This window comes from Mixophyes fleayi, chromosome 1 (genome assembly GCF_038048845.1).
Source record: "Mixophyes fleayi isolate aMixFle1 chromosome 1, aMixFle1.hap1, whole genome shotgun sequence".
In the NCBI taxonomy this organism is placed as follows: Eukaryota; Metazoa; Chordata; class Amphibia; order Anura; family Limnodynastidae; genus Mixophyes; species Mixophyes fleayi.
The window spans coordinates 453,229,332-453,254,423 of record NC_134402.1 but is presented as its reverse complement, the minus strand read 5'-3'; the positions used below and the strand labels follow the sequence as shown (position 1 = coordinate 453,254,423).

General features: G+C 42.7%; 1 protein-coding gene across 1 annotated transcript; it reads right to left on the bottom strand.

Annotated features, from left to right (window-relative positions):
• Positions 1-3,306: 3,306 nt before the first annotated feature.
• Positions 3,307-24,814, bottom strand: UBE2R2 (ubiquitin conjugating enzyme E2 R2). Its single transcript, XM_075186438.1, has 5 exons — positions 23,998-24,814; positions 6,744-6,830; positions 6,447-6,544; positions 5,071-5,205; positions 3,307-4,720 (listed from the first exon to the last, which is right to left on the bottom strand). Exons 1-5 carry the CDS (start codon positions 24,172-24,174, stop codon positions 4,501-4,503), a joined length of 717 nt encoding a protein of 238 aa, XP_075042539.1. The 5' UTR covers positions 24,175-24,814; the 3' UTR covers positions 3,307-4,500.
• Between the last annotated feature and the right edge of the window lie 278 nt (positions 24,815-25,092).

The following is a 25,092-nucleotide window of genomic DNA, read 5'->3' as shown; positions in this document are numbered from 1 at the left end:
TTCACTTACACACATGCTAAGCACTAAGCCCTGAGCCATGCATACAAGAGGGAGGACGGGGGGGGCTGCTATGTGCAATTTCAACAAAGAAAAAAACAAACAATAGTGAAGAGCATATCTGCGCGGAGGCAAATGGAAATGAAGGGACATACTACACCCTCCGTGCCTCTGCACTTTCAGGCCCCACAATTCTATACTTATAGGGGGATTTTTTTTTTTTTTTAACTTTAAATCTTAGTCATGAACATCAGATTAAACTTCACTTTTATTCCAACTCTATTAATTCAATCCCGTGTTGGTTACATGAACATTACATTTGATAACATTGTGCCACTGCTATGTAGACAGCTGGACATAGTGTCTGCAGCGTTCTCTACTGCAGCCATTGTCCTGTACGCTGCCAGCCTGGTCATGTGACAGCCCCAGAATACTCAGTCACATGATTTATAGGGCAGTCACCTAACACCAGGACATCAGAAAAGGTCAGGATGTGGATGCATATATGCAAATCAGTGTTGGCTGTTTACTCCATTACACAACCTGCAAATGCATGGTCAGAGATGGGGAATTATATTTTTATTCCTATTGATGAAGGGTGGGGAGGGGGGGGGGTTAGTAATAGATGAAGCCATAAGAGACCAGTATTTTACAGAATGACCGTTTTCACCAACAGAATATTGGTGACATTTCCCAAAATGTCCTTTCCAGCAATATACAAAGCAGCAGGGTCTCCAGCTTTTCATACAGAGGTATGTGTTTTGGATTATTTTGGTTTTTAAAACATTTAACACTCTGTGGGGAGGAGATATGGGGGAGTGGGTAATGATGGTGCGATAATAGCCCACTAATAAATAGTGGTGCAACACATTATGCAAACCCACCAGTGGCCTTGCTAAGACTTTCTCATTGGGATCAATGGTCCCCATTGCAGCAGCATATGTTGTGTACAACGGATAAGATTGGATGCAGCCGGCAACTATTCAAAAGCAGCAATGTGCACCCTTAAGGCACCAAGCCCGCCCACTTCACCACACACAGGAAACACCCACAGATATTTAAATCACATTAAGGCCTTCGTAAAATAAGAGTATGAAAATCCAAAAAAAGTAACCACGTTTTATTTTTATCAGAGCCCTTAGTGACGTAGCTCAACTAGACAATCACACCCAGACCTGTGATAAACATGTGGGACAGTGTAGCAGGACTAAGAATGAGAGGAGATCAGTACACGTCCATCACATGTATAGCAGCAGCGTTATACATTAATAGCGAGATATTAAACAGGTTCCACCAACCAGATTACCGATCAGTCATATTTACAGGAATGCTTAGTAACTGGAGGAGCCCTTTAATACCAGAGTGCAGGGATGGAGGGACACCAGATCACAGCATGTCAATCTTTAGTAAGGTTTATAATAAAATTTTATGTTCTGGGTCAAGTTAGTCCTTTATAGCCAATAGCCGCAATCACAGGCTGGATGTACAGACTCTTCCAGCAATGATCACTGCGCATGACCCTAGGGTAGATACTACCATTGTATATGTTCCATTCACTAGTTTAGGATGTAAGCTCGTCCCTGCTGTCCCTCTACCTATTCTTCTGCTCCATCTTCACTGTGTAAGCTATGTTTGGCGCTTTGGAGTCCTGGTATTTTTTTTGTTACTTGTTCTGTATGTTTCTACTCTGTATTCGGTACGACGCTGCGAAAACCTTGTGGCGCTATATAAATAAAGATTAATAATAGTTTGACTGACTTTTAAACCTCATCTCCAATCTTTAAGTGATAACAAAACCATTAGTACATACTGACAAACCAAGAGCACCAACTGACGTTTGTGAAATTGTCATTATGTACAGACAGTACTACTCCCCATAGACAACAGTAACATCTACCATAAGCAAAGCACACTGCAGCTTCACATGGAACATACTCTGGGCTCAAGATAAACACCCATAAAGGTCTATAGTAGTGTCCATATAAAATAGCTTTACCTTATTAATCAGAGATTAAAATCAACTAGATGCATCTCTAATTAAAGGCAATGACGTTGACTCACACACACAGCCCCCCCCCCCCCCCCCTTCCCCTGAACAAGTGTTCTGGGGAGTACATTTTACTGGCATGGTTTGGCTGCAGTCATTCCCCAAGAAGCATTGTGGAGGCTGATCTCTACTTAGGAGAACAAGTGATGATCTTCACCCATGATGCAGCATTTCTTCCGACAGGAGTTGTGTCTTCCACGAATACAATGCCGCGAGCCACAGAGCACTTGGTTTTCCGATGGTTTCGCAAGTACAACACTGGTCTAAACCTTTAAGCTAGGGCTCAGCCACCGGATCTGAACCAGGCTGAGTATTTGTAGGATATTCTGAGACAACAGACCATATTTTCCACCACCATCCAGGTGTCACTTCCAGATATGGTTAGACTCCATGCACCAGCACAGACCCATATTAACCTCTTTTTTTTTTTTTTTTAATCCACTACCTGTAGGCATTCAATGTCCCCGTCCAGACAAAGCTGGCAGATTTTGTACAGACCGTTCTATCTGCTTTTCACCTGGTGCAATTTTTCCAGAGGCGAAAAGTAACCCTCCTCAGTGAACAATCCTAGAATCAGCAACATCAGCTCTATGGAAGGACCATTGTCTTAATCTTTCAAAATATTTGTATCTAATTCCCTATAAAGGTTCAGTGGAGCCAGTTATTTTATAGGTATCATCAGTAGCCTAAAACCCGTATAGAAACATTCCGCTTATATCATTTTGATGACTACAAAATTAATCCAAATTGGTTTTCTATGGAGGTACTTCTAGAAACCAGACAAAAGAAAAATTAAAATGCATTTGAACGCTACAGAACAGTGCCACTATTTGCCCAATAGGACAGAACAATACTCCACCCCAGGCCTGAACAACTTGTGACTATCCCGGTCCCAGCCCATAGGTGGCAGACTATGCCAGGACACCAAGAGACATAAGTGGAGCAGGTTCTCTACCAGATTACTCTTGTTGAGCCAGGAAAGTCCTACAAAACAAATATTTAGAAATAGCAGTCCCTTTAAATATTTGATACTCATGTGTAATATTTAATGCTGCATTTGTTATTCTTGAATGGAGGACGAATATTTTTGGCGACCACCAGGGGATCCAACTAAGATTTCTAGAACATACTTAAATTTCAGCACTAGTTGCCAACCTGCGACTGACCAGAATTACCAGTGGTGGCAACCTGGGACTTAGTTCCACAGCATCCAAACTGCTGCAAACTGCCCTGTGAATAATCCCGATATCAAAGAGGCTCCATGAATTTCACATTTTAACTTTATTTGTCCTCTTCCGCCTTACAACAGTGAGACACCCACATAGAGACATAACCACAAGAGCCCTGCAACTTGTCAGGATGACACAGGTGCCAGAAATACAAAAAAAAAAAAAAAAAAAAAAAAAAAAAGCTAAAAATATAAGGAAACAAAACAGGAAAAAAAAAAAAAAAAACAAATACAAAAAAAAAGAAAACATTGCAAAGCCATGATCTCTTGCACACAGACATCTTTCAGATAGTCTAATGGATGTAGCAAACGCTGTTTAAAATTGTGCCGCATACCAAAACGCATCTCTCTGTTGTATACTCTGCATCTCTTATAGCTTTATATATATATATATATTTTTTTTTTTTTCAAACCTTTAATGACATCACAAAAAAAGCCATCAGCACAAACAGCAGCAGTAGTAGTAATAAGATCGCTCTCCGGCCCTAGTGAGCAGGCGCCATGTTGTGATTGCAGCCTCGTCACAGGTTTATACCTTGAGGGGTAAAGGGGGGGTTTGGCTGAGGTAAACATAATATAGTACACACGTGATTACTGCAAAAAGGTGGAGGCTAAACCTTGGCATTATTCTGTAGCTATTTCTCCACAGCGTTGTTTTGTGGGTATTGGAGCTGTAACGTATCCAAAAAGCCAGCGACCCTCAGGATAACAGGGGAATAGCAGAAAAGGGACCTTCTCTGGCCGAAAACATCCCGGTGGGGTTTAACTTAAATCAAAACGAAACCAAACAGTTAGACTCCTTCAGTTCAAGGTTTGTTTGTTTGTTTTTTTTTGTAGTTTTTTCTTTTTCAAATAATTCTTTAAAGGTATATAAACAGGAGAGTGATTTCTAGGAAATAAAAATTAAAAGAAAGAACAGTTTCGCACAGACACGAGTAGGTCGGTGCCGTGTACAAGAATATCAGAAATTCTGTGAGGTGCCGTCATCCTATTCCTTGTATCTCCGCGACAGGTCCGTAAAATGGAGCAGAGTCCACAAGTGTGCAACCGCGCTAGGCAGAAGACTGGTCTCTATATCCTATAGCTCAGGACAGCGGGATATCCCGCCAGGCCAACGCTACTCCATTTGCGGCCTAAGTCGACAGGGGAGAAGGGCAGGAGAAGAGGCCAAGGGACGAAGCGCAGGAAGGTCTAAGGGTCAGGCCGTAAGGGAAAGAACGCGTGAGCATCACGACTCCTCATTCCCGGAATCGTCGTCGTCATAACAGTCAGCGTCCTCTTCCTCCTCGTCTTCATCATCTATGTCGTCGTCATACAAATCGTCATAAAGTAAGTCTGAGCTGTTATCGCTAGAAGGCACTTTGGTTTTAATGCAGTATTCTGCCAGGGTGGTCGGGACTTTCACGCCGTCTTTCTCCGCCTCTGCTTTAGTCGCTGACACTTGCTTCCTGTGCACAGAAAGAGGATAGTTAGCGCCAGACACCTAACGGCAATCCCAGAACACAGACAAGTCCTGTGCTTCACACAATTCATGATCAATCACAAACGGACATATTCCTAGTACGTCTGGACAGATGAATAGGGCTTAGCGGCCAATCCCTCCCTTCCCCAAGGTTCTATATAAAAACCTCACGACACAGATTGGAGGTTTCATTACAGAAGATTTGAGGGCATGTACATTAATGGGCTATAAGGAAAGTTCTGCAACAACCTGTTCAATTTAAAGTCTGGTAACAAGGCGTAAACAGCTGTATGGAGACGCCCCAGGCAGCCAGTCAGAAATGTTCGTGAAGATTACCTTATGATTTCTGCATATTCCTTGTCTTTGCCTTTACTGTCCCTCCATTTCCTAAACATTACAGAAGCGTCTACGTTGGCCGGGGAGAAGGTGTTTGGTTCGTTCAGCAGCGAGATCACACTGAGTAAGATAGTCCTGGAGAGGGAGAGAGAAGCCAGTGAGGATTTAGGTCTACGAGTCATTTAAAGAGTCTGAGAACAGAACATATACCACAGTCCACTCCAAATGAAGCCGGTTAATAGTGCATAAATGTGATATACGAGAGGACACTATTACCGTGGTTGTGGACGGGGCAGTAGACAATGTTTCTACAAACAGTTTAGCCTTAAAACACAAAGTAGCGTTATATTTGTAACTATACACACACATTAAGATATAATATTTATATTTGTATGTTGCTAAGAGCTGTAGGGTTATTGCTACACACTACGTGTACACCCTACTCGTCTTGTCCTGAAATCTATATGTAGAAACTAACAGTAAAGCTGCAGTGAATAGGTTGGGATTGTGGGCAGCACAGTGGCTCACTGGTTAGCACTTCTGCCTCACAGCACTGGGGTCATGAGTTTGATTCCCGGCCATGGCCTTATCTGTGTGAAGTTTGTATGTTCCCTGTGTTTGCGTGGGTTTCCTCCCACACTCCAAGAACATACTAGTAGGTTAATTGGGTGCTATTAGATTGACCTTTGTCAATGTGTGTGCGTAAATACAGTACGTTAGGGAATTTATACTATAAACCCCAATGGGGCAGGGACCGGTGTGAGATCTCTGTACAGCGCTGCGGAATTAGTGGTGCTGAATAAATAGCTGATTATTTGCTGTAGGAGAGTTTCATCACTGGCCAGCGGCATCTCCGAAAACACACTGGTAGCGGCTTCATTCTGCATACAGAACGCTGGACACCGTTCATCAGCTTATTTCCTAGTCACGGAATCCAGCAAAGGGAACACTAGCCGTTTATTGGGGGAAAGAAAGCTTCATAAAGCCATTTAGCAGATCTTCGCGATACAGGCTTGGTGAATATTTTTATTTTTTTGTGATCATATTATAATTAAGTCTTAACAATTAAGCAATAATATTTACACTTGGAATCCAGCAGTACTACTTTAACAAATGAACATAAGTCCCAGCTTTTTTGTTACAGTGAATAAGGAAGACAGGGGGATGTGAGCTTAGACAACCGGCTTTACACACACACACACACACACACACACTATGGTGGCCACACAGAGACTTGTAAGAAATATACACTATATGGCTATATAGGATTACAGGACACAGAAGACTGCCCCTTGGTCACAGTTCTGCAGGTGGTTAGTCCACACAACAATGCCAACAACAGCAGCACGATTATACGACCTGTAACGTGCCCTTACCTGACATTCTGGGTTGGGTTCCACCTCTCTGAAGGTAACTCGCCACTCTGTGGATCATCTACAGGTGGGTGAAGGATTGAGATACAAACATCACCATTCTAGAGAGAAGATAATAAAAATTAGACTAGTTCCTCATAGCAACCAAACCCCCCATTAGTCGCCTCTACTGTGGCACGGCTGTGCAAAACGACTGCTTCCCCGGCTCGCCCTATGCTTCAAAGAACATTGGCAGCCGCCCTCAAAGCCGAGGCAGTAAGAAGGTTCTGCACAAGCAAAACTCGTGATTCGATCTCTCACCTCATATATATTCGGGTGCCACATCTTCGTGAGGAACCGGAAAGTCGGCGGAGAGTAGGGGTAATCGATGGGGAACTTTATATGAGCCTGAAATCAGAAAACAGAAACGGTCAGAGAAAACATAATCCGGCAACCACTGGGGCTGGGTGTCAGTATTCGTATCCCCAATACAGAGGAGAGAGAGAAGACCTTGAGAAATCAGTGGGTTAATTTTTCAAATAAACAGGTCAAATATTCTGTAAACCAAGTTAAACACTGAATAGAGTTAAGTTTTTCATTATTAAAAAGGAAATTCTCAAATTAGGGCCACCAAAAAGATGGAAATAAGGGCAGTGGATCAATACAAACACAGAGATGAGACGCTTGTACTCTGCTACTTTGGGGGCAAAACTTAATTCAAATTGAGTCTCTTTTGCAGAGTGTCGCATACATTTGCAAATATACATTAACCATCCACCCACTTGCCAATTAATAATTCGGCTAACAGAATATTAATCAATGAAAGTACCAATATTGGGTACAATTTTTTTTTTATCTTCAGCTTTTATTAATTTTGTAGGTGGGTTTTAAATTTCAATGGTGCCTTGTATCTGGCTGGTAGCTTAGTCAGGCAGCTGTGTAGGGGAGAGAAGTTCCACAGCAGCCAATTACACAACAGACCCTACGAATGTTAATGCATTTTAAATGATTTACATTGTGGAGAATCAGTCTCTGGTGTGCTGGAATTACATAGGGACAGGAGAAAGGGGAATCAGACAAAAAACTCCACTTTATATCACATTACACATTTAATGCCTCTTTAACCAGTTTAAATATTTTGGATAGAAGACTTGTTAACACACAGATTACACAAGAGTTAGTAGCTTGAATGAAAGCACTGTGCCCCAATGAAACATCAATGAGAACACACACACAATATTAATACACACACCTCACTATACACATGTATCTCTAATTATATCTATATCTATCACATGCCCAGAGCTCACCTTCATCCACACCAGGATACAAAGATTTATAGTGTTATGTTCAGAGTCTCAGATTCAGAAATTCCCAATCTGGAGAAACAGCCCCGACGAGTAGAGAGACAGCAAAGCTCAGCCAACAGCACATCTAACTCTGATGAGAGCTGGATTTGAGTTTTTAGGAGAAGGTGACCACTCCATTCATACTATACCAACACAGTGCCCTGGAAGGTGAACGCCGTTTGAGCAGACCTAAATATAGCAAATAGACAAACGTCTCCCATGTACTGGAAACCAGCGGGATGACAGCGGCTTCCCAGCTATAACACCTTTCCACGCAGCATTAATATGCTTTGCGCAGTTCTCACTGGGAACCTGGGCTAATTTTGCACAGATAATGCACTGTAGACAGGAGTCCAGCACTGGCACATACAGCTTTGGTGCAATTGCTGGCATAGTGTGTGTGGAGTATAGTATTTTGGGTAGTTCTATGCAGGATATTGGTATGCATGCCACCATGTAACTTTCCATTGCGGTTGAATCCGTTTGCTGCAAGATTGGCGTCACATTGTGAATGTAGCACGGTCTGGGGCAGTAGACCTGCACACGACATCAGATGGACAGGCAACAATTTGGGCCCAGCAGATTTGTTTGAGGAAAATACAGTCACAACGGACCATGCGATCCTAGTATTGATCTGACCACTATACATTCAGGTCCTTCCGATGACCACAGTACAGCTGCGTGTACCAGTGGCAGATGTACGGGGGCACTGAGCAGTCCTTCCTAAATCAATTGTACGCCACACTGACCAGACTGCAGAATAGCATACATATACAATGCATTAACAAACTAATTTTCATCTACAGTGTGAATATAATCTGCCTACCCCACAGTCCAGCACTAACTACATCTATAATTATGGGAGTGTAGGAAGAGCAATGATGTTTATGCGGCCTCTTAAGAATCCGCAGTGTGGTCATAATCATTTATTTATATAGCGCCACTAATTCTGCAGCGCTGTACAGAGAACTCACTCACATCAGTCCCTGCCCCTTTGGGGCTTACAGTCTAAATTCCCAGACAGACAGACAGACTAGGGTCAATTTTGATAGCAGCCAATTAACCTACTAATATGTTTTTGGACTGTGGGAGGAAACCAGAGCACCCGGAGGAAACCCACACAAACACAGGGAGAATATACGAACTCCACACAGATAAGGCCATGGTCGGGAATTGAACTCATGACCCCAGTGCTGTGAGGCAGAAGTGCTAGTCCATACAGACATGACCCTTTCTACCACTGTATTACCTTCCCCCATGATGTGACATCACAGATACCTGGGAGACACAGGAGAAAGGGGATGAGATGTCTGCACTATGTAATCCTTCACTGGGGACACTCACATTTACCAAACGTAGGGGGTGGGAATGAACGCCCACATACAAGTCATTCTACAGAGAAAAGTGCCTAAGAAGCGACAGCCTGCACGGTGCACACTGCCGGTGGTGAAAGGGTTAACACTGGCCCCAGAGCAGGCAGAATAGGAGTGGATGCAGCAACAGGCTCCAGGCCCCCAGCACTGGGCTTCCTGCCAGGCTATTTACTGCTGCAGCCATGTCAGCACATGGCTACCCCAGCCCGGCTTTACAAGGCCAGAGCCGATGCCAAACAGGCAACATCAACACAGTAGGATGTTTGGAATTGTAGAGACAGCAGTAGAGGCCTCTGACAGAACGCAAGGAGAACACGGATAAAAGTGAAGCATGTGTAGATAAGGTTTACCCCTGTATGTGTGGAGTTACCCACGCTGCAGAGTACATAATGCAGAAAGCCACTTGTACTGCATAATTCTACCCACATAAATGTTGTGTTCCTTTAAACATATCGCTGCCAGTGCAGACTCAGGGGAAAGGGGGGGGTCGTCCTCATTGCCGTCAGCCCTCCCTGCTGTAGTCTGATAAAGTCTTACTGGATAAACAAATAAATGATGCCAGTCACTAGCAGGGCTGGGAGAACTTCTACAGATAAGTCTAGTAGAGTTTGCAGCGTATCAGCAACATGAAATGGAAATAAAAAATATGTATATACTACAGAGGATCTGGAAAGAAAAACCAAGTTTCTGTACCGGGAATATGAAAGGCAAAGACATTGATATTAAGTGCTCTGCATTTAGTCTCCATATCCCTTCTCCAGTACCTATATCCTGCTGTAATGTTCTATAGAGGAAAGCAGATCTCTCTTCCCTCCAATTGGCACCAATCACACCATTCCCCATATCCCTGTAAACAACCCTTATTTTTTAGCCTAAAACAGGCACTTTCATTTAGATTGCTATTCTTTAATCGTATTGAGAGAATATTTCGGAAATTCAACAGTGACCACAGGACGATAATCTGCATTGTTCCTTCACGCTATGGCAAGGGTTTCCACAACATTGTTATAAGTTGCCTTTTCAAATTGGACCAGCTTGGTGGCTTCCTTAAGCATAGGCTCAACCTGGGTGTCCTACACAAGGAATAGAATATATTTTCTTCTATAACTACGTGCCTTATTTGTTGTAACTAGTCACTCCTTGGAGTCATTGCTCAACAGCCCTAGCGCCCGTCTGATTACCTTGTAATCAGACAGACAGGCGCTAGGGCTGAAAGTGGTCTGGATCCATTCATAGAAAACACTCGATGAAATACAAAACATACGCTACGAGTTCCAATCTTGAAACTAGAAAGATGTCACTACAACAGTCATTTACATAACCTGTGACTCACACGTAGCCTTTCTGCCCGCTCTTCTGTTTCCTTCTGTGCGATTTTAGACTTCTAGTGCACAGTACTCTGAAGCAGGCAGTTGGCAATAGAGTAACCACCAAAACAAGTATTTTTTTTGTAAAAGTAAAGACTACATGCATCTTTAATTTGATCAGGGTGCAAACTCCTCTTAAAACACATCTGTTGTCACAGTGGAGCTCCCATTTTTCTAGTATGACACAGCAAGGTCACAGACATGGCAGCTGTCAGAGAACGTGGACAGACTGTAAACATCTCCCATAGCACCTGGTAAAGTTTCAGTACGGTGTACCGGTCAGGAACACATCCCATGAGTGGTAACAGGTTGAAGGAATCGCCGTGTTTGGCCTCCCAACGTGTTTTTTTATGACTCTTTCAACATCCATCTGACAGTTTTATTCGCACCTTCAACTCTAGGTGTTATTTCTGTGGATGGGAACAGTTCTGCAGTTCTTCTGAATACATACGCAGTATAGAATTCGCTAGTGAACCAGATAGACCAGGAACTACTAGTCTTGAAGGCATTGTCCTATCCTGGTTCTCATACTACCTATCTAATTGCTCTTTCAGTGTTCATTTCTCTAGATCCACCTCTGCTCCGCTTTCTTTATCAGTTGGAGACCACAAGGCTCAGTCCTAGGTCCTCTGCTGTTCTCTATCTACACCACTTCTCTTGGAAAAAAAATAAGCGTCTTTGGACTTCAGTATCAGCTCTATGCGGATGATACACAAACGATCTATCCTCTCCTGATCTTTCACCATCTTTGTCTCGCGTTACTGACTGAGTTGACGAGAGGACATCCAAGACGATATGGCAGAAAGACCAACTCAATCTTTCAAAAACTGAATATTCTCACACAAAAACTGAAGTTACCTGACATTTCTATTTGTTGATAACATGACCATAAATCCCACTCCACAAGCTCGCTGCCTAGGTGCGATCCTTGACTCACAACTATCCTTTGTTTCCAGTATTGACTATACCTAAATCTTGTTACATACATCTAAAAAACATTTCCAGAATACGCACATATCTCACACAAAACACAGCAAAAACCTTAATTCATGCACTCACCTCCCGCATCAACTATTGCAATTCCCGCCTTACTGGTCTTCCCAAAATCAGACTTCAACCCCTACAATCTATTTTGCACGCAGTGGCTAGATTGATTTTCCTTGCAAACCATTCTTCCTCTGCTGAGCCACTCTCAGTCTCTACATTGGTTGCCTGTTTCTCAACTAATTCAAAATAAAAATTTTCTACTAACATACAAGGATATCAACAAAATTGCACAGACATACATCTCCTCACTGGTTTTAAAATATCTCCCAACTAGACACCTCCGTTCTGCGTCTCTTCCACTCTCATCACATCCTCCCATTCTCGGTTACAGGACTTTTTCGGGCTGCACCCACTTTGTGGAATTCCCTCCCTTGCACAATAAGACTTTCCTCTAGTCTTCAAACATTCTCTGAAACCCACCTCTTCAGAAAAGCTTATAATATTCCTCAACCACCATCTTACCCTTTCTAGGTTACCCTATTATCACCCGCTACACAGCTAATACAAGACAATAACCCTCTGACCAACATTGCTGTGTGACTGATCACACAGTCCACTACTTTTTACCTTTGCATTCTAGCTGGACCAATGTGCAATATGATGTAGCACATGCCCCTGTGTTTCAAACTCCCATTGTCCCATAGATTGTAAGCTTGTGAGCAGGGCCTTCTCACCTCTGTTTGTATTACCCAGCACTGTTTATTAATGTTTGTTCCCAATTGTAAAGGGCTACGGAATTTGCTGGCGCTACATAAATAAATGATGAGGAGGATGATGATGTTAGATAAAAAAAAAAAAAAAACTACGCAAGATTGAGGACCTCTGGTCAAGATACACGTTTTACTGAAACACTAAAGTGAAAAGTTGACAACTCTTGCAGGATAAAATATTTATGAAGATAGAATGCGCTCATGCAGGTATTTCTAAATGTGGTAGGAAGAGCCGCTAATCACAAGGGTTGTCTTCCCTATTGAGCTAAAAATAAAACAGAATGATAGCGCTCAATCCCTACAAGGTAACTCCCTAATATCAGTATTACAAATGATATAAGAGATAGTAATATAGTATACTAATGTAATATAAAAATATGTAGATATACAGAGTTGTATTAACGTTTTAACAAGTCACCAAAGGTAGGCTGATAGGATGAGTCCATAGTTCATCATATTGTCAGAAGCACTGTGATTAGTTGCTAGATCATGTACAGTCTTGGGAATAGAAGAGTGTCTCCCCGTGTATGTGCGGAAAAAGCCAGAAGGATACAAAAAGCTGCATTATATATAATGCACATTTTATTGCAGTTACAATTTATGCACAGAATTTAAGACAATGTGCTGGTCACTTTCATGGTTTTATTTTCAGAGACTTTAGCACGCTTCCATTAAATTAGCTTATTTCCTGCTTTCAAAACTTGATCGACTTGTTAGGTCTTAAATTAGACAATCAATGCTTTGAATCTTCTTATCCCAGGATGTCTCCTACTCACAGCAACTATGGGCTCCTAATCTAGCTGAATAAGGTCTTACAGATAAGTGACAGAGCAGGAGAAAGCTATAAAGATATCCAAACACTTAAGTTTGGAATTCTCTGTCAGATTCATTAAGAAATGGAAGTAAAGGCCAGATCTGGAAGTCCCAGAAAAACCGCATATAACTCGTAAACTAGAACACACAATGCAATAGACTTTTAGTTTTGCAATTAAAGGGTCACAGTGAATATGGAGCAACCTGGACAGATACATTTCACTGTATTTGATCTACAGTCACACAAGTGTCAATTTACTATTTTTATTACCTCAATTTTCCACAACTAGTTTAAGACGGGGCCACATTGTTCAAAGGCTCAAACAAAAACCTGCTCCCATCTGCCTATGCAGCCAAGAAGTCCACTAGCCGTGGTGTTGCCCAACACAGTTGGCTGGTCTTCTAGCCAAATACTTACCCATTCATTGTCTCGGCACTTTTGGCAATTACAATACTCTGAGGATTCTAACCAGTGCCACAAGTATTAGAATGGAACAGGTGCTAGATAGGCTTCTATATGTAATTAATGATGTGGTAATCAATGTGCATCAGTGGTGTTACAAGTTCCTAGGGAATTTATAGTCTACAGTAGTGTTTCTCAAACCAGTCCTCAGGGAGCCCCAACAGTGCGGGTTTTCCAGGTGACAAATGAAATAATTATACCACCTGTGGATCTGTTACAATGTGTCAGTCAGTGATAAATACACCTGTGCTCCAGCAAGGAGATCTGGAAAACCTGCATTGTTAGGAACCTGAGGACTGGGTTTAAAACCCCTAGTCTACAGCATCATGGATCAGCTGATCAAATAACTGGTACATCAACTGTTACCTGCAGTTTCAAGAGATCGGATTTCAGATCAGTACCCCCTACACACCATCCAGCGTATCCATATAACAAGCCACAATACTATCCAGTCTTATGGCACAAAGCTACTACCTGTCATTTACCATACCACTCATCATTGGGCTGTGGAGCTGCTTAGAGCGCTCCTATCAGCGAGTGTAAGTGGATGACCTCTAGTCCATGCACAGATTACAAGTGCAGTTCACAGAAATGAAATGCAGTAAACACACAGGCTTTTGTACATTACAACTAGACTCAATTTATTCTGACATCAATGTTTCAATACTTTTTTTTGCATGTAAGAGCTACACTGATTATACCATGTTATTTTCCCCTACCGCTTTCAGGGGTGGAGTCCATCATAATGTATGTACAAAATCGTGTGGAGCCATAAGGACATTTTACTTAAACCCAATTTGTCACATGCTCTAACAGCAAGTTGAGACATTTAGAAAGGAGTCCAATGTTTAGAAGAGCTCATTATATACTGTATAACATGGGCGAGTTTTACACAGTGCTGTAAGAGTACCACAAGCAGGACATTAAATACCTTACAAACCGGGCGGACATGAAACGCATTTCAGGGAGAGGCTGCTGGATAAGTCACGTGTAAGGATAGAAGGACAACAGTTACTCTAAGTAAACAGAACTTAGCTGTTTGTATATGCAGGACCCTTCTTAGTGGTCCTGTACACAGTACCAGGATAATACAATCCAAGTATGTATCCTGCAGCCACTAAAGGGCAACAAGCTGTACCAGTCTGAAGGCAGAGTTCAGGGGAGGCGATCAGATGCATTGAGTCCCAGCAACAGATTTTCAGCCTTGTCACATACAACATCCCTACGTTATTTGCACCTACAGCATTACATAACATTTCTACTGTCTTCTATACACCGACCTCAGCAGCGTCGTATTTCGGAAGAAGATGTTGAATGAAGGCAGCCTCCACCCAACACTACAAATCTGAAATTTCATCTGCTAAGTTCAGACCTGCAGAAGAGGCTTTTATCCAGGTATTGTGAACCCCGAGGAATCCGTGAGGTCATGTGACCTTGGTCAAGTCTCATCTGCAAATATAATGTCATTCCTCCCCTTCTCAGGATATACTACACATTCTGCAGACTGTTCTGGGTTCACAATCATACAATTATGCTGACTGGTGTTTTTTAGGAAATGTAATTAATGACATTGTGTTTGCAGAACAGAGTCACTCATAGATCTCAATGCACTATAAGTAATAAACTAAATTGACTGCAATACCTGATGAACGGGTCAGAATACTTCCACTATACTAACAGACAGAATGAAACCATCTCCTATTTATATGTAGGGGATACACGAAAATGGACCTTATACTGAACAAAAGCTAATTTGGATATTAAACAGAGGGACTTGGGTATTAAAACCCCATTTGTAATTTTAGCTACTGGTAGTAACGAGCAGGATGGAGCTTTTGGTTTCATCTGAAATGCACTTGTAAGCTTTCCTATGTGGCTGACTCTGAACAGACTCCTTGTGGTAAATGGATCACTCTCTGTATTCCGCAAGTTGCCGGAAATCGGCGACTTCGCAGAGGCAAACCTTTACAAGCCATCGCCGCTTTAAAATTTCAATGCAAAGTCGCCGATTTCCGGCAACTTGCAGAATACGTAGGGATACATTTACCCCCTGGACCGTCTACATGCAACATTTCATTTCAACTGATGTTTCTATAAGTCCAGTAACGTACGCTGGATGAACACTTACACTGTACAACAACAATTTATTAAGTTACAATGTTTACTCAGCCACTGTTAAATGGAATCTCCATAAGCTCCAAGAGAACAGCAGCTCCAGCAGCCATATTATCTCAGGGCAATAAACACTTTCTAGCATGTTTAGAATGATAAATGACATTTTTAAATATCTGGAATAAATCCAATATTTACCATAAATAGTGTTTTTATATTTGTGACCCCAGAAACATCTTTTGTAAGAATTTGTTAGCAGTTAGTGTTTTCTGGCTTATCTTTTCAAAATGCAGCCCTGGTGGTGGATGGGCAGCCCACACTGACCTCACAGCTCTGTATAAAGGACTGTGGGAATTAACAACGCCCACCAGCCATTGCATGCATCCTAAAACACTGATCACCAACATCACTGAGCTGTCTGTAGCCAGGATGAAACAGCTACTGAATGGACACTGCATAGAGCCAACAGCTGAGAGAAGGTAACACAAAGTGGGAGTTTACGGTAAGGGGGCAGGTCTGACAGTCCCCAAATTACTACTACTTGTGAGACAAGGTAGCCCAGGTTTGTTTTGTTAAAAGCTCATCGGTTCCACGATGTATCGGAAAGGAAGTATGTTTGGCCTTACTATTTAACAGAAAAGATATGACATGGTGGCTACCCTGATGGAGTGATTTATAATGTCTCTTCTAGCAGGACTAGCTGTTCCCCCAATATCCCATCTTTAGATAACCTGATCATTTCCTCAGCCTTTTACAGAGGAAGAGACAAGAACACAGGATTCTCCCAATAGGAAGAAAGTTTACCCGACTACTATATACAGCCTGCTGATACTCCAACGTCTGGTCCTCCCGACGTGCTAAGGCTGGGTACACACTACAGGGTTTTAAGCCAACTATCAGGCCAATCACCCGATAAATCATCATCATTTATAAATGACTGTTCAGCCCAATATTGCATTAGTGGGTATGATCCAACAATGAGCGATTGTTCCAAAGCTTACCGTATTGTTTCAGTTGATTGTTGAACTAAAAATTTCATTCAACTATGGAGTGATGTCATTCCAGTTTTGCAGTGTCCATAGATCTCTATGGAGTGTGCAGTCACACAATCTTTTCAGCCAATGGTTATGACAGATGAAGAGCACAGATCTGAAGGTGAATCTTGAAAAACATGTAGTGTGTACACATGAATCGGCACTTTTCCCTTTATCAGTCGTTGGTAAAATCATTCTAGAGATCACGAGAAAATTTCTAATTTCAGTAGTGTGTACCCAGCCTTAATGACAGATTCAAAAATCTAGTGTCAACAAAACCATAGCCAATTAAACCTGTAACCAACTTGTATATAGGACAGGATGGACTGGGCTTTATTCCAACAGACATTACATGCTCCTGAGCGGGGTTAATAGTTGCGATTACAGCTGTCACTGAAGAGATGTCACAGGGTAAGTACTCACAAGCAGTTATACAGTCACACAGGGTGCATTGCCCAGCACTGCATTCACTGATAAGGGGACCTCAAAATAGTGATCACTGAGGAATTATCCGTTTATACATAGAACCCCAAATTCAATGCACCAAGGTCTGCTTGAACTGCACCCACATTCCAGTGATCGCAGAGTGATTAGATAAACACTTCCAGACCTCACAACCACTGCTGCAAAGCATTCAATAGGGCGATGTAACCCAAGTAATCCTCAGACAGAGGAGCCCATCTCACGGGAGAGAGAGACCATGCAGGCCTGAATATCAGTGTCGGCCTGAGTAGAGTCACCAACATTCTCTAAAGATGCCTGAAATACAGACAATGGCCTTTGTTTTGTGTGTGAATAAATCCTGCGGTTACATCTTAATGCACGCTATCTTCATATTCTGTTCCTGGATACACTCGTTACAGACTCGCACTTTTATACACATCCTTAAATAATGTCTCTTTATACAGTCCTTTCACCATGCTAAACACTACAACCTTACATAAATTACTCAGCTACTATACTCTCAATGAATGAATATATATATATATATATATATATATATATATATATATATATATATATATATATATATATATATATATATATATATACACACACACACACATTTTTATTGCTATGCAGCAGATACCATGTACAATGAGGCATTAACTGTGCGCAGGCTTATTTTGATTCAAATATTGTGTTGTCTTGGCAACTGTCCATCAAGCCTATATAAGGCCTTTTTAGGTGTGGCTCACAAGCCAGCCCTAGATGTAGGTCCCTAAACCTGGAAGGCAAGTGCATCTGATTTTATCTGCATTTTAATGGTGTTTAAAGCATATAGGTCAGCGTAGGCCAGCTGGTCTTACTGCGCCACCGTTTCCTTTCTTTATCCCAAATGCACCCTCGAACCACAGTAGGAGGGGCTTAAGCTGCTACCACCACTGGACTCCTTACCAGCATCCAGAACGGGGTTCCTTCTGGGCAACGGTCACTGCTAGTGTACCCCTGTCCTCTTTATTATGGATCAGGTTGCTGTGGATGGATCCCCCCTGGCTTATCACACTGGCCAAAGCTGCTTGATAGCAGGCAGAGCAGTGGTACCAGAAAATTGGGTCCAAACCTCAGAACAGCAGAGAACGGATTAGATTTGGGTCTAATCTATAGGTCACAGGAATTTCAACATGGAAAAGTTGTCAAGCAGGTCTTTGAAGCAAGTGATGCTTATTTGCTCAAGTAGTCCTAAGAAAGACAGTTCACATTGGTTTAAAGGTACCAATGTTCAGGAGCTCAGAAGAAACAAACGATTTTTTAAGAGAAAGCAGTGCCTTTTTTATACACATTTGGAAACTAGTCTTAGAAGAAGTTAATCCGTCCTCCTGTCCCTTTAACCAATCCAGGTTGATTCATGCAGCCTGCACGTGAATCAACCTTAGATAGCTTAACACCTTTGAACACTGCTGCTGGTGGCTAGGGGAAGTATACCCCCCCCCCCTCCTTGTCCATGAGCTGCCAATAGGGGCCATTGACTGGGGCGAGAGATTTATCTTTTAAATCTCCCATTCAAAATTTCTTCCAGGAACTGGGCTCCGGGGTCTGACTCTCCCTCCTGGCCGAACATAGTACCAGAGAGGGAGAGACCAGGTCCCGGGGAAGCAGCTCCTGCTCTTTGAGCTCCAGCAATAGACTTAGCTTCTTGAGACCCCCAGGAGGCACCTCCTGGACCCATTGAATTCCAGGAGGCTGGATGCTAAGCCCCTCCGGTAGCCACAGAAGCTGGCTGCCAGAGGGTGAAGGGTATCCAGGGCTTTCTACAGCCCCAGAACAAGGCAAGTATGTTTTCTTTATTATACACTTTATATTTAACACACACATTCAATACACACTTACACTTCCGGCGCTGAGCGCTGGTTCTTTACCAGCGCCTACACATGATATACATTTTTATTTAAAATACACATATGCATGCTGCTTAGTCCCCAGCACCTAGCGCCAGGGTTTAACCCCTTTCATGCTGCAACGCACACATTAAAATACAATTTTTATTTTAATAGCAAAACTGATAACATTTCACCTAGCGCCGGTGATTTAACCCCCTTTAGCCCTGCACTATAAGCACTTTGTTTTTGCAGTTTTAACTTGTGTTAAGTGTTTTAGCATATGTATTTCTATGAATAGTAGAAGTACAAATTATAAATTAAACCTTTTGAAACGTCCAACACTCCCCCCCCCCCTTTCCTTCTAAACATGCAGTATTGGGAGTTAGCGACACCTAAACCCATGTTGGATTATGTAATAAGATGGGCACTGTGGGGAGAAAAATTTGTCTAATCGCTCAGATGTTCTTGTTGCTTCAGGGAGATCCCAGTAATGGCATCAAGTCTAATCTGAACACACACGTCCAAAAGGTGGACTTTGTGTGTGTGTTTTTAGTGTTTGTTTAATGACAAAGGGCTACCAACAAGAACATTCAAACTTGTATCTAAAAGCTCCCAAATTTGAGAGGTTTGACATGTTTGCATTTGCTGTGCAGCCAAGGAGAAGCTATTGCTTTCAGCCATCAACCATTTCATGTTAACGGAAGGTTGCTAAAGTGTTTTTCAAAAGGATTATTGAGAGGAAGTCTGTGCGCAGAGAAACTTCTTCCCACCTACACCCCAAATATAACTTAACTTCCACCGCGATAAGATCCTGACACTTCTACATACATTTGTAGCTCTTATATAAGCCACCCTGGATTTTAGGTTTAGGACACTTGTGCAGTTGTCCTATTAACAATCCCGATCATTCTAAGTAAAGAAAAGTGTTTGAATAGTGTCAGAGAACCTTTATTCAGCCATCCCCAGTTTTGAAGTGATCAAAGATAGTACCACCTCTTCTAGTCAGGGAACAACGCTCACAGCAGCACTGAGTGTTTGAGGAAGGAGGCATTTGTCCACGTGTGAAATTCTGGACATATACACCTAGATATCGGGCAAGTAAGCCTGACACAGCCAAGATAATGATCTGTTGAGAAGATACTACTATTAACAATAGAGTTTTATCTTGTATCTGTCCACTATGCTCAAGACTAGATCGCTAACGCAGGTCATTGTGAGCACCTAAGGTATCCGCGCAGTCTAGTATCCTTAAGATGACAAATCTTACACTCTTCTAAGCCACACTTCAGTAACCCACGAATATTACACAGTGGTCCCATCAGATTTGAATTCTGCCTTTAAAGTAAGATTTTATTTAGTGAAATACAACTTGTATTATCCAAACCACTTCAGTAAGAGATTTAGAATGAACAGATACCAGAATACAGAGCAGCCTATGTAAAAATGATCTGATAACTTCCAGGTGCTCTGGTTTCCTCCCACACCCCAAAGACATACTAGTAGGTTAACTGGCTAATCTGTCTGTCTGTCTGTCTGTCTGTCTGTCTGTCTGTCTGTCTGTCTGTCTGTCTGTCTGTCTGTCTGTCTGTCTGTCTGTCTGTCTGTCTGTCTGTCTGTCTGTCTGTCTGTCTGTCTGTATATTAGGGAATTTAGACTGTAAGCTCCAATGGGACAGGGACTGATGTGAATGAGTTCCCTGTACAGCGCTGCGGAATCAGTGGCGCTATATAAATAAATGGTGATGATAACTTCACAGATAGAAAGCACTGATGCTCAACATCAGTCACAAAAACACATTACAGGACGCCATGAAAAATCCAGTCCCAGTAAGCTGGGCACCAGAACAAAATAGCAGCTTTAATAATGACTCAAAGGCCATGGCACGCACGGGTGCAGCTTATTTAGGCCACTGGTGTGTTAATCACTGGTAAGAGTTGGGTATGGTGCACATCCGTTTACATGCTTTGAACTGTGTAAGGCTGGGTACAGAGTATACAAAATTTCTCCCGATGAGAGATCCTTAACAATTTTACCAATTAAAAAAAATTTAAGATGAAAAAAAAAAAAAAGTCCCGATCAGCAGCCGATTCCTGTGTACACACTAAGCAGGTTTTACAAGATTTACCTTCAGATCTGTGATCTTCATCTGTCATAACCATCGGCTGAAAAGAGGGTAACTCTGCACACTCCATAGAGATCTCTGGACACTGCCGATCCTGAGTACATACACACTGCAGAATTGGAACAACATTGTTCCACTGTCGAATGAGATTTTCAGTTTGGTTCAAAATTTTAATGAAACGATACGATGAGCTTTGAAACGATAACCGATCACTGCAGCGTACACAATAATGGGATATCAGGCCGAATGGTCGTTTATCATGTGATTGGCCCGATAATCTGCTGAAAACACTGTAGTGTGTACCCAACCTAAAACTAGTAACCGCACTATTTTAGCCAGATGGCAAACAGCCTTATCTGCTGTACAGAATACACAGGATATTCGCCAGAATGAAACATGGCAGCACACGCTCAGGCACATTTTAAAGCCACAGAAAACCAAAGAGTCACACTGCACATCTTGATAAAGAGTCCAGAGAGGACAGAAACGTCATTTCCAAAAACCAACATGTTTCAAATTTAAGGATCATTCAGTATATTTTTCGTGGTTGTTCTTCTCACATTGAATATTTGTGCTTAAATGCTTGTAAACGTGTCACCGTTATAAATAATGGATTTCTATTCACTTGTTTACGTGGGCGAATTAAAAGAGAAACATCTGCCTGCTTTTTTCCAATATGCTTTTTAAAGCGAACATGTCAATACTTGCCGTGCTGGTTTTTCAAAAAGTATGAAAAAAAATTGCAAGATAGTATTTGTACCTTTTACATCTCTATTGCCAACATTGCCGTGTCTAAGAGGCAGCCTGAAAAAAATGCACATGAAAATGCAGTATTCCCAGAACTGGACATGAAAAGTAGCCCTGAAGCAGGTTTGTAGTGTGCAAGAACACAACTGCAGAAATCTATACGCAGATGTAAACCTCCCTCTTAGAGCGTGCATCACTAGAGAGATCACTAAGTGCCACTTAGGGGTATATTTACTAAACTGCGGGATTGAAAAAGTGGAGATGTTGCCTATAGCAACCAATCAGATTCTAGCTGTCATTTTGTAGAATGCATTAAATAAATGAAAGTTAGAATCTGATTGGTTGCCATAGGCAACATCTCCACTTTTTCAAACCCGCAGTTTAGTAAATCTAGCCCTAGGTGTGTTTTCAGGGAACGACACAACCTCTGTGCATCCTGTAGAACTTATCACTGAGGTGTGCGATACTTTGTGACGTCACTGGTTTCTATTGATACGAGGCTGTATTCTTATGAATACTGGTCCACCCACAACATTGCTTCTGCTGCAAACTGGGATTGTGGATATCTTGAGTACAACAGTAGCCAGTATCTGAAGTGGTTTCATTGTAAAAAAAAAAAGTTACCGCTGATCACTACCAAACGTTCTACCAGAGGATGATGACACAAGACGATCTTTCACCAAGAGCTTGAAAGACCGAAGACTAGTTTCCTGCTAATGCACCGTTTATAAATCAGATTTGCGCTCATTGAAGATTTTCTTGGATTATCTAAAAGGCACCCAATAATTTAACATTACCGGGTGAGGATACAGAACTCTGCAGCACATCCGACTTCCCTACCCTATAGGGCAGTGTTGGCTAACCTGTGACACTCCAGGTGTTTGTGAAACTACAAGTCCCAGCATACCCTTCCAGCAATAAGCTGCTATATATTGGCAAAGCATGCTGGGACTTGTAGTTTCACAAACACCTGGAGTGTCACAGGTTAGCCAACACTGCTATAGAGCATGACTACACATAAAAGCATAGGCGAGTCATACTAAAAATAAAACAAAGTTTATATATAAATGCACCAGACTTATTAAGACTACAAAACAATCTGATTTAAGGTCTTTAAACTGCAGCATAATGAATATTAATACCTTTATGTGAATGCCTGTATTTACTTTAGCGTTTAAAGAGCCAAAAAGCTTGATTGGTAAGCGGGATCGGCAGGTAATCCATATCAACAAATTCGATCAGAGTCATCTAACCTGTCTTTCTATATTATCAATGTATGTTTACCAGCCCCTCCCCCACCAAGTCCAATAGAACAATGCTGCAGACTACACATGGGCCTTATATATATTTAAAGTAAAAAAGAAACACAGCAGGAGTTAACTGACAGGACATCAATGTTGCTATTACAGATACACCCTGGATTGTTGCTCCCTCTGGTTACACGAGCAGTCAGGAGGTGTATATTAGTGGCAGGCCTGAATGGCACGTACTTTTTCAGCACAAAAGTATTACACAAGACCTTAACACAACAACATTAGACGATACCAGAGCAGCTGCTAGGAAGTAACTTACCCAACAGAATCATTAAGGGATAAAACAGGGATGTCATGCTCATCTATATTTAATGTAGATTTAAATAAGAAACAAGTTTTATCAGTGATGTCGCAATAGTATCCACCCCAATGCGTGTCTGAGACTAAACGTTTAAACAAACCTTTAGACTAATCTATGTAATCACCAGAATACTGAAAACCCCTAACATCTATAGAAACAAACTCCTATTTCCCCTAAATCAGGCCTGTCCAACCTGCGGACCTCCAGGTGTTGTGAAACTACAAGCCCCAGCATGCTTTGCCAGTAGACAACCTGTTGATAGCTGGAAGGGCATGCTGGGACTTGTAGTTTCACAACATCTGGAGGGCCGCAGGGTGGACAGGCCTGCCCTAAATAGTGTTTTTCCTATGGAATCGGCCAGTACATCTATGGGGGACCCAACATAAGCCATTAATGGGCAGCGCTACCGACTATGCCTCCGCTATAACGCTGTATGATTATTTTGTTGGGGCCAGTGACCTGTATATAAAGTTAGGGTCAAACATTATTATTACCATACTCACCTTAAAGTATCCCCCTTCATATAGAGTATTGGGGGGCCCAAAGATGGCCACTTCCCAGTTGTACAGGTCGCTTTCATCCACCAACGTGATACGAAAGCCCTCGACCGGCTCCTCCTGCAGCGACTTGAGCTCCAGCATCAGGGCCTTCTGCGAGCTGGTCATCTGTTGCTGGGCCATGGTGGGCTACGGCGGGGGAGGGGGGTGCGGGACTAGTCCTGGACCTTGAAGAACAGCAGATAAGCACAGGGACCACTCTCAGGACCAGCAGTACCAGGAATACAGGATATCCCTGTATAACACAGGAGAAGGGGCTGCTGGGAGATCTCCTTCGCCTCTAGCAGCCAGTGAGTGTCAGCTCTTGGGGTGCTTCCTGTGGGAGTCTTCCTGTGCCCCTGGGGGGATATTATCAGGGGGTCCCTGTGTGGCCCCACAGTCTGCACTATGAGGAGCCTCCAGGAGATGCTGGCTCTATAGATGGGGCCCTCTGTGTGGCCCCAGGCCTGGGCTGATCACCCTCCCCCCCACCACACACACACAGTCCCGATGTTGGCGCTCTCCTCAGGCCGGAACAAGCAGCTGCCCGGACTGTGGGGTGGACAAGGCCTCGCTGCCCCCCTCAGGCCTGTCTGTAGGCCGGGCTCCGTCTCCTCCGGGCGGGCGGGGGATCACGCGAGGTCCGGGGGAGATGTGAGGTCGGGTGAGGCGGAGGTTCGGGCTGAGGGGTCCGGGGGTGACTCTGTGACTGCTGCGGGCTCCAGCTGGACCTGAGCGGGGCTCTGCCAGTTCCTTTTGTGACGTCACCGACGCGCTGACGTCATGACGCCGCCCAGAGAGGCGGGAGGGGGCTGAGTGACATGTGTGTCATGTGTGTGTGCTGACATGTCTGAGGCATGTAACAGTCACTGAGCACACACATGACAGGAATGTGTCAGCTCCCACTATGTGTCATAGCCCCCACTATGTGTCACAGCCCCCAATCCTTCCTGTGACTTATTTATCTATAATTATTATTATTATTACATACACCTGACAGGAATGTGTCAGCCCCACTATGTGTCACAGCCCCCCAATCATTCCTACAACTTATTTATAATT

Excerpts from the sequence above, each read along its gene's own strand:
- UBE2R2 (XM_075186438.1), bottom strand. The coding sequence starts at position 24,174 with ATGGCCCAGCAACAGATGACCAGCTCGCAGAAGGCCCTGATGCTGGAG. Across the intron at positions 6,545-6,743 it reads GGCACCCGAATATATATGAG|AATGGTGATGTTTGTATCTC; the intron begins GTGAGAGATCGA and ends TCTTCTCTCTAG. Across the intron at positions 4,721-5,070 it reads GAATATGCAGAAATCATAAG|GAAGCAAGTGTCAGCGACTA; the intron begins GTAATCTTCACG and ends TTCTGTGCACAG.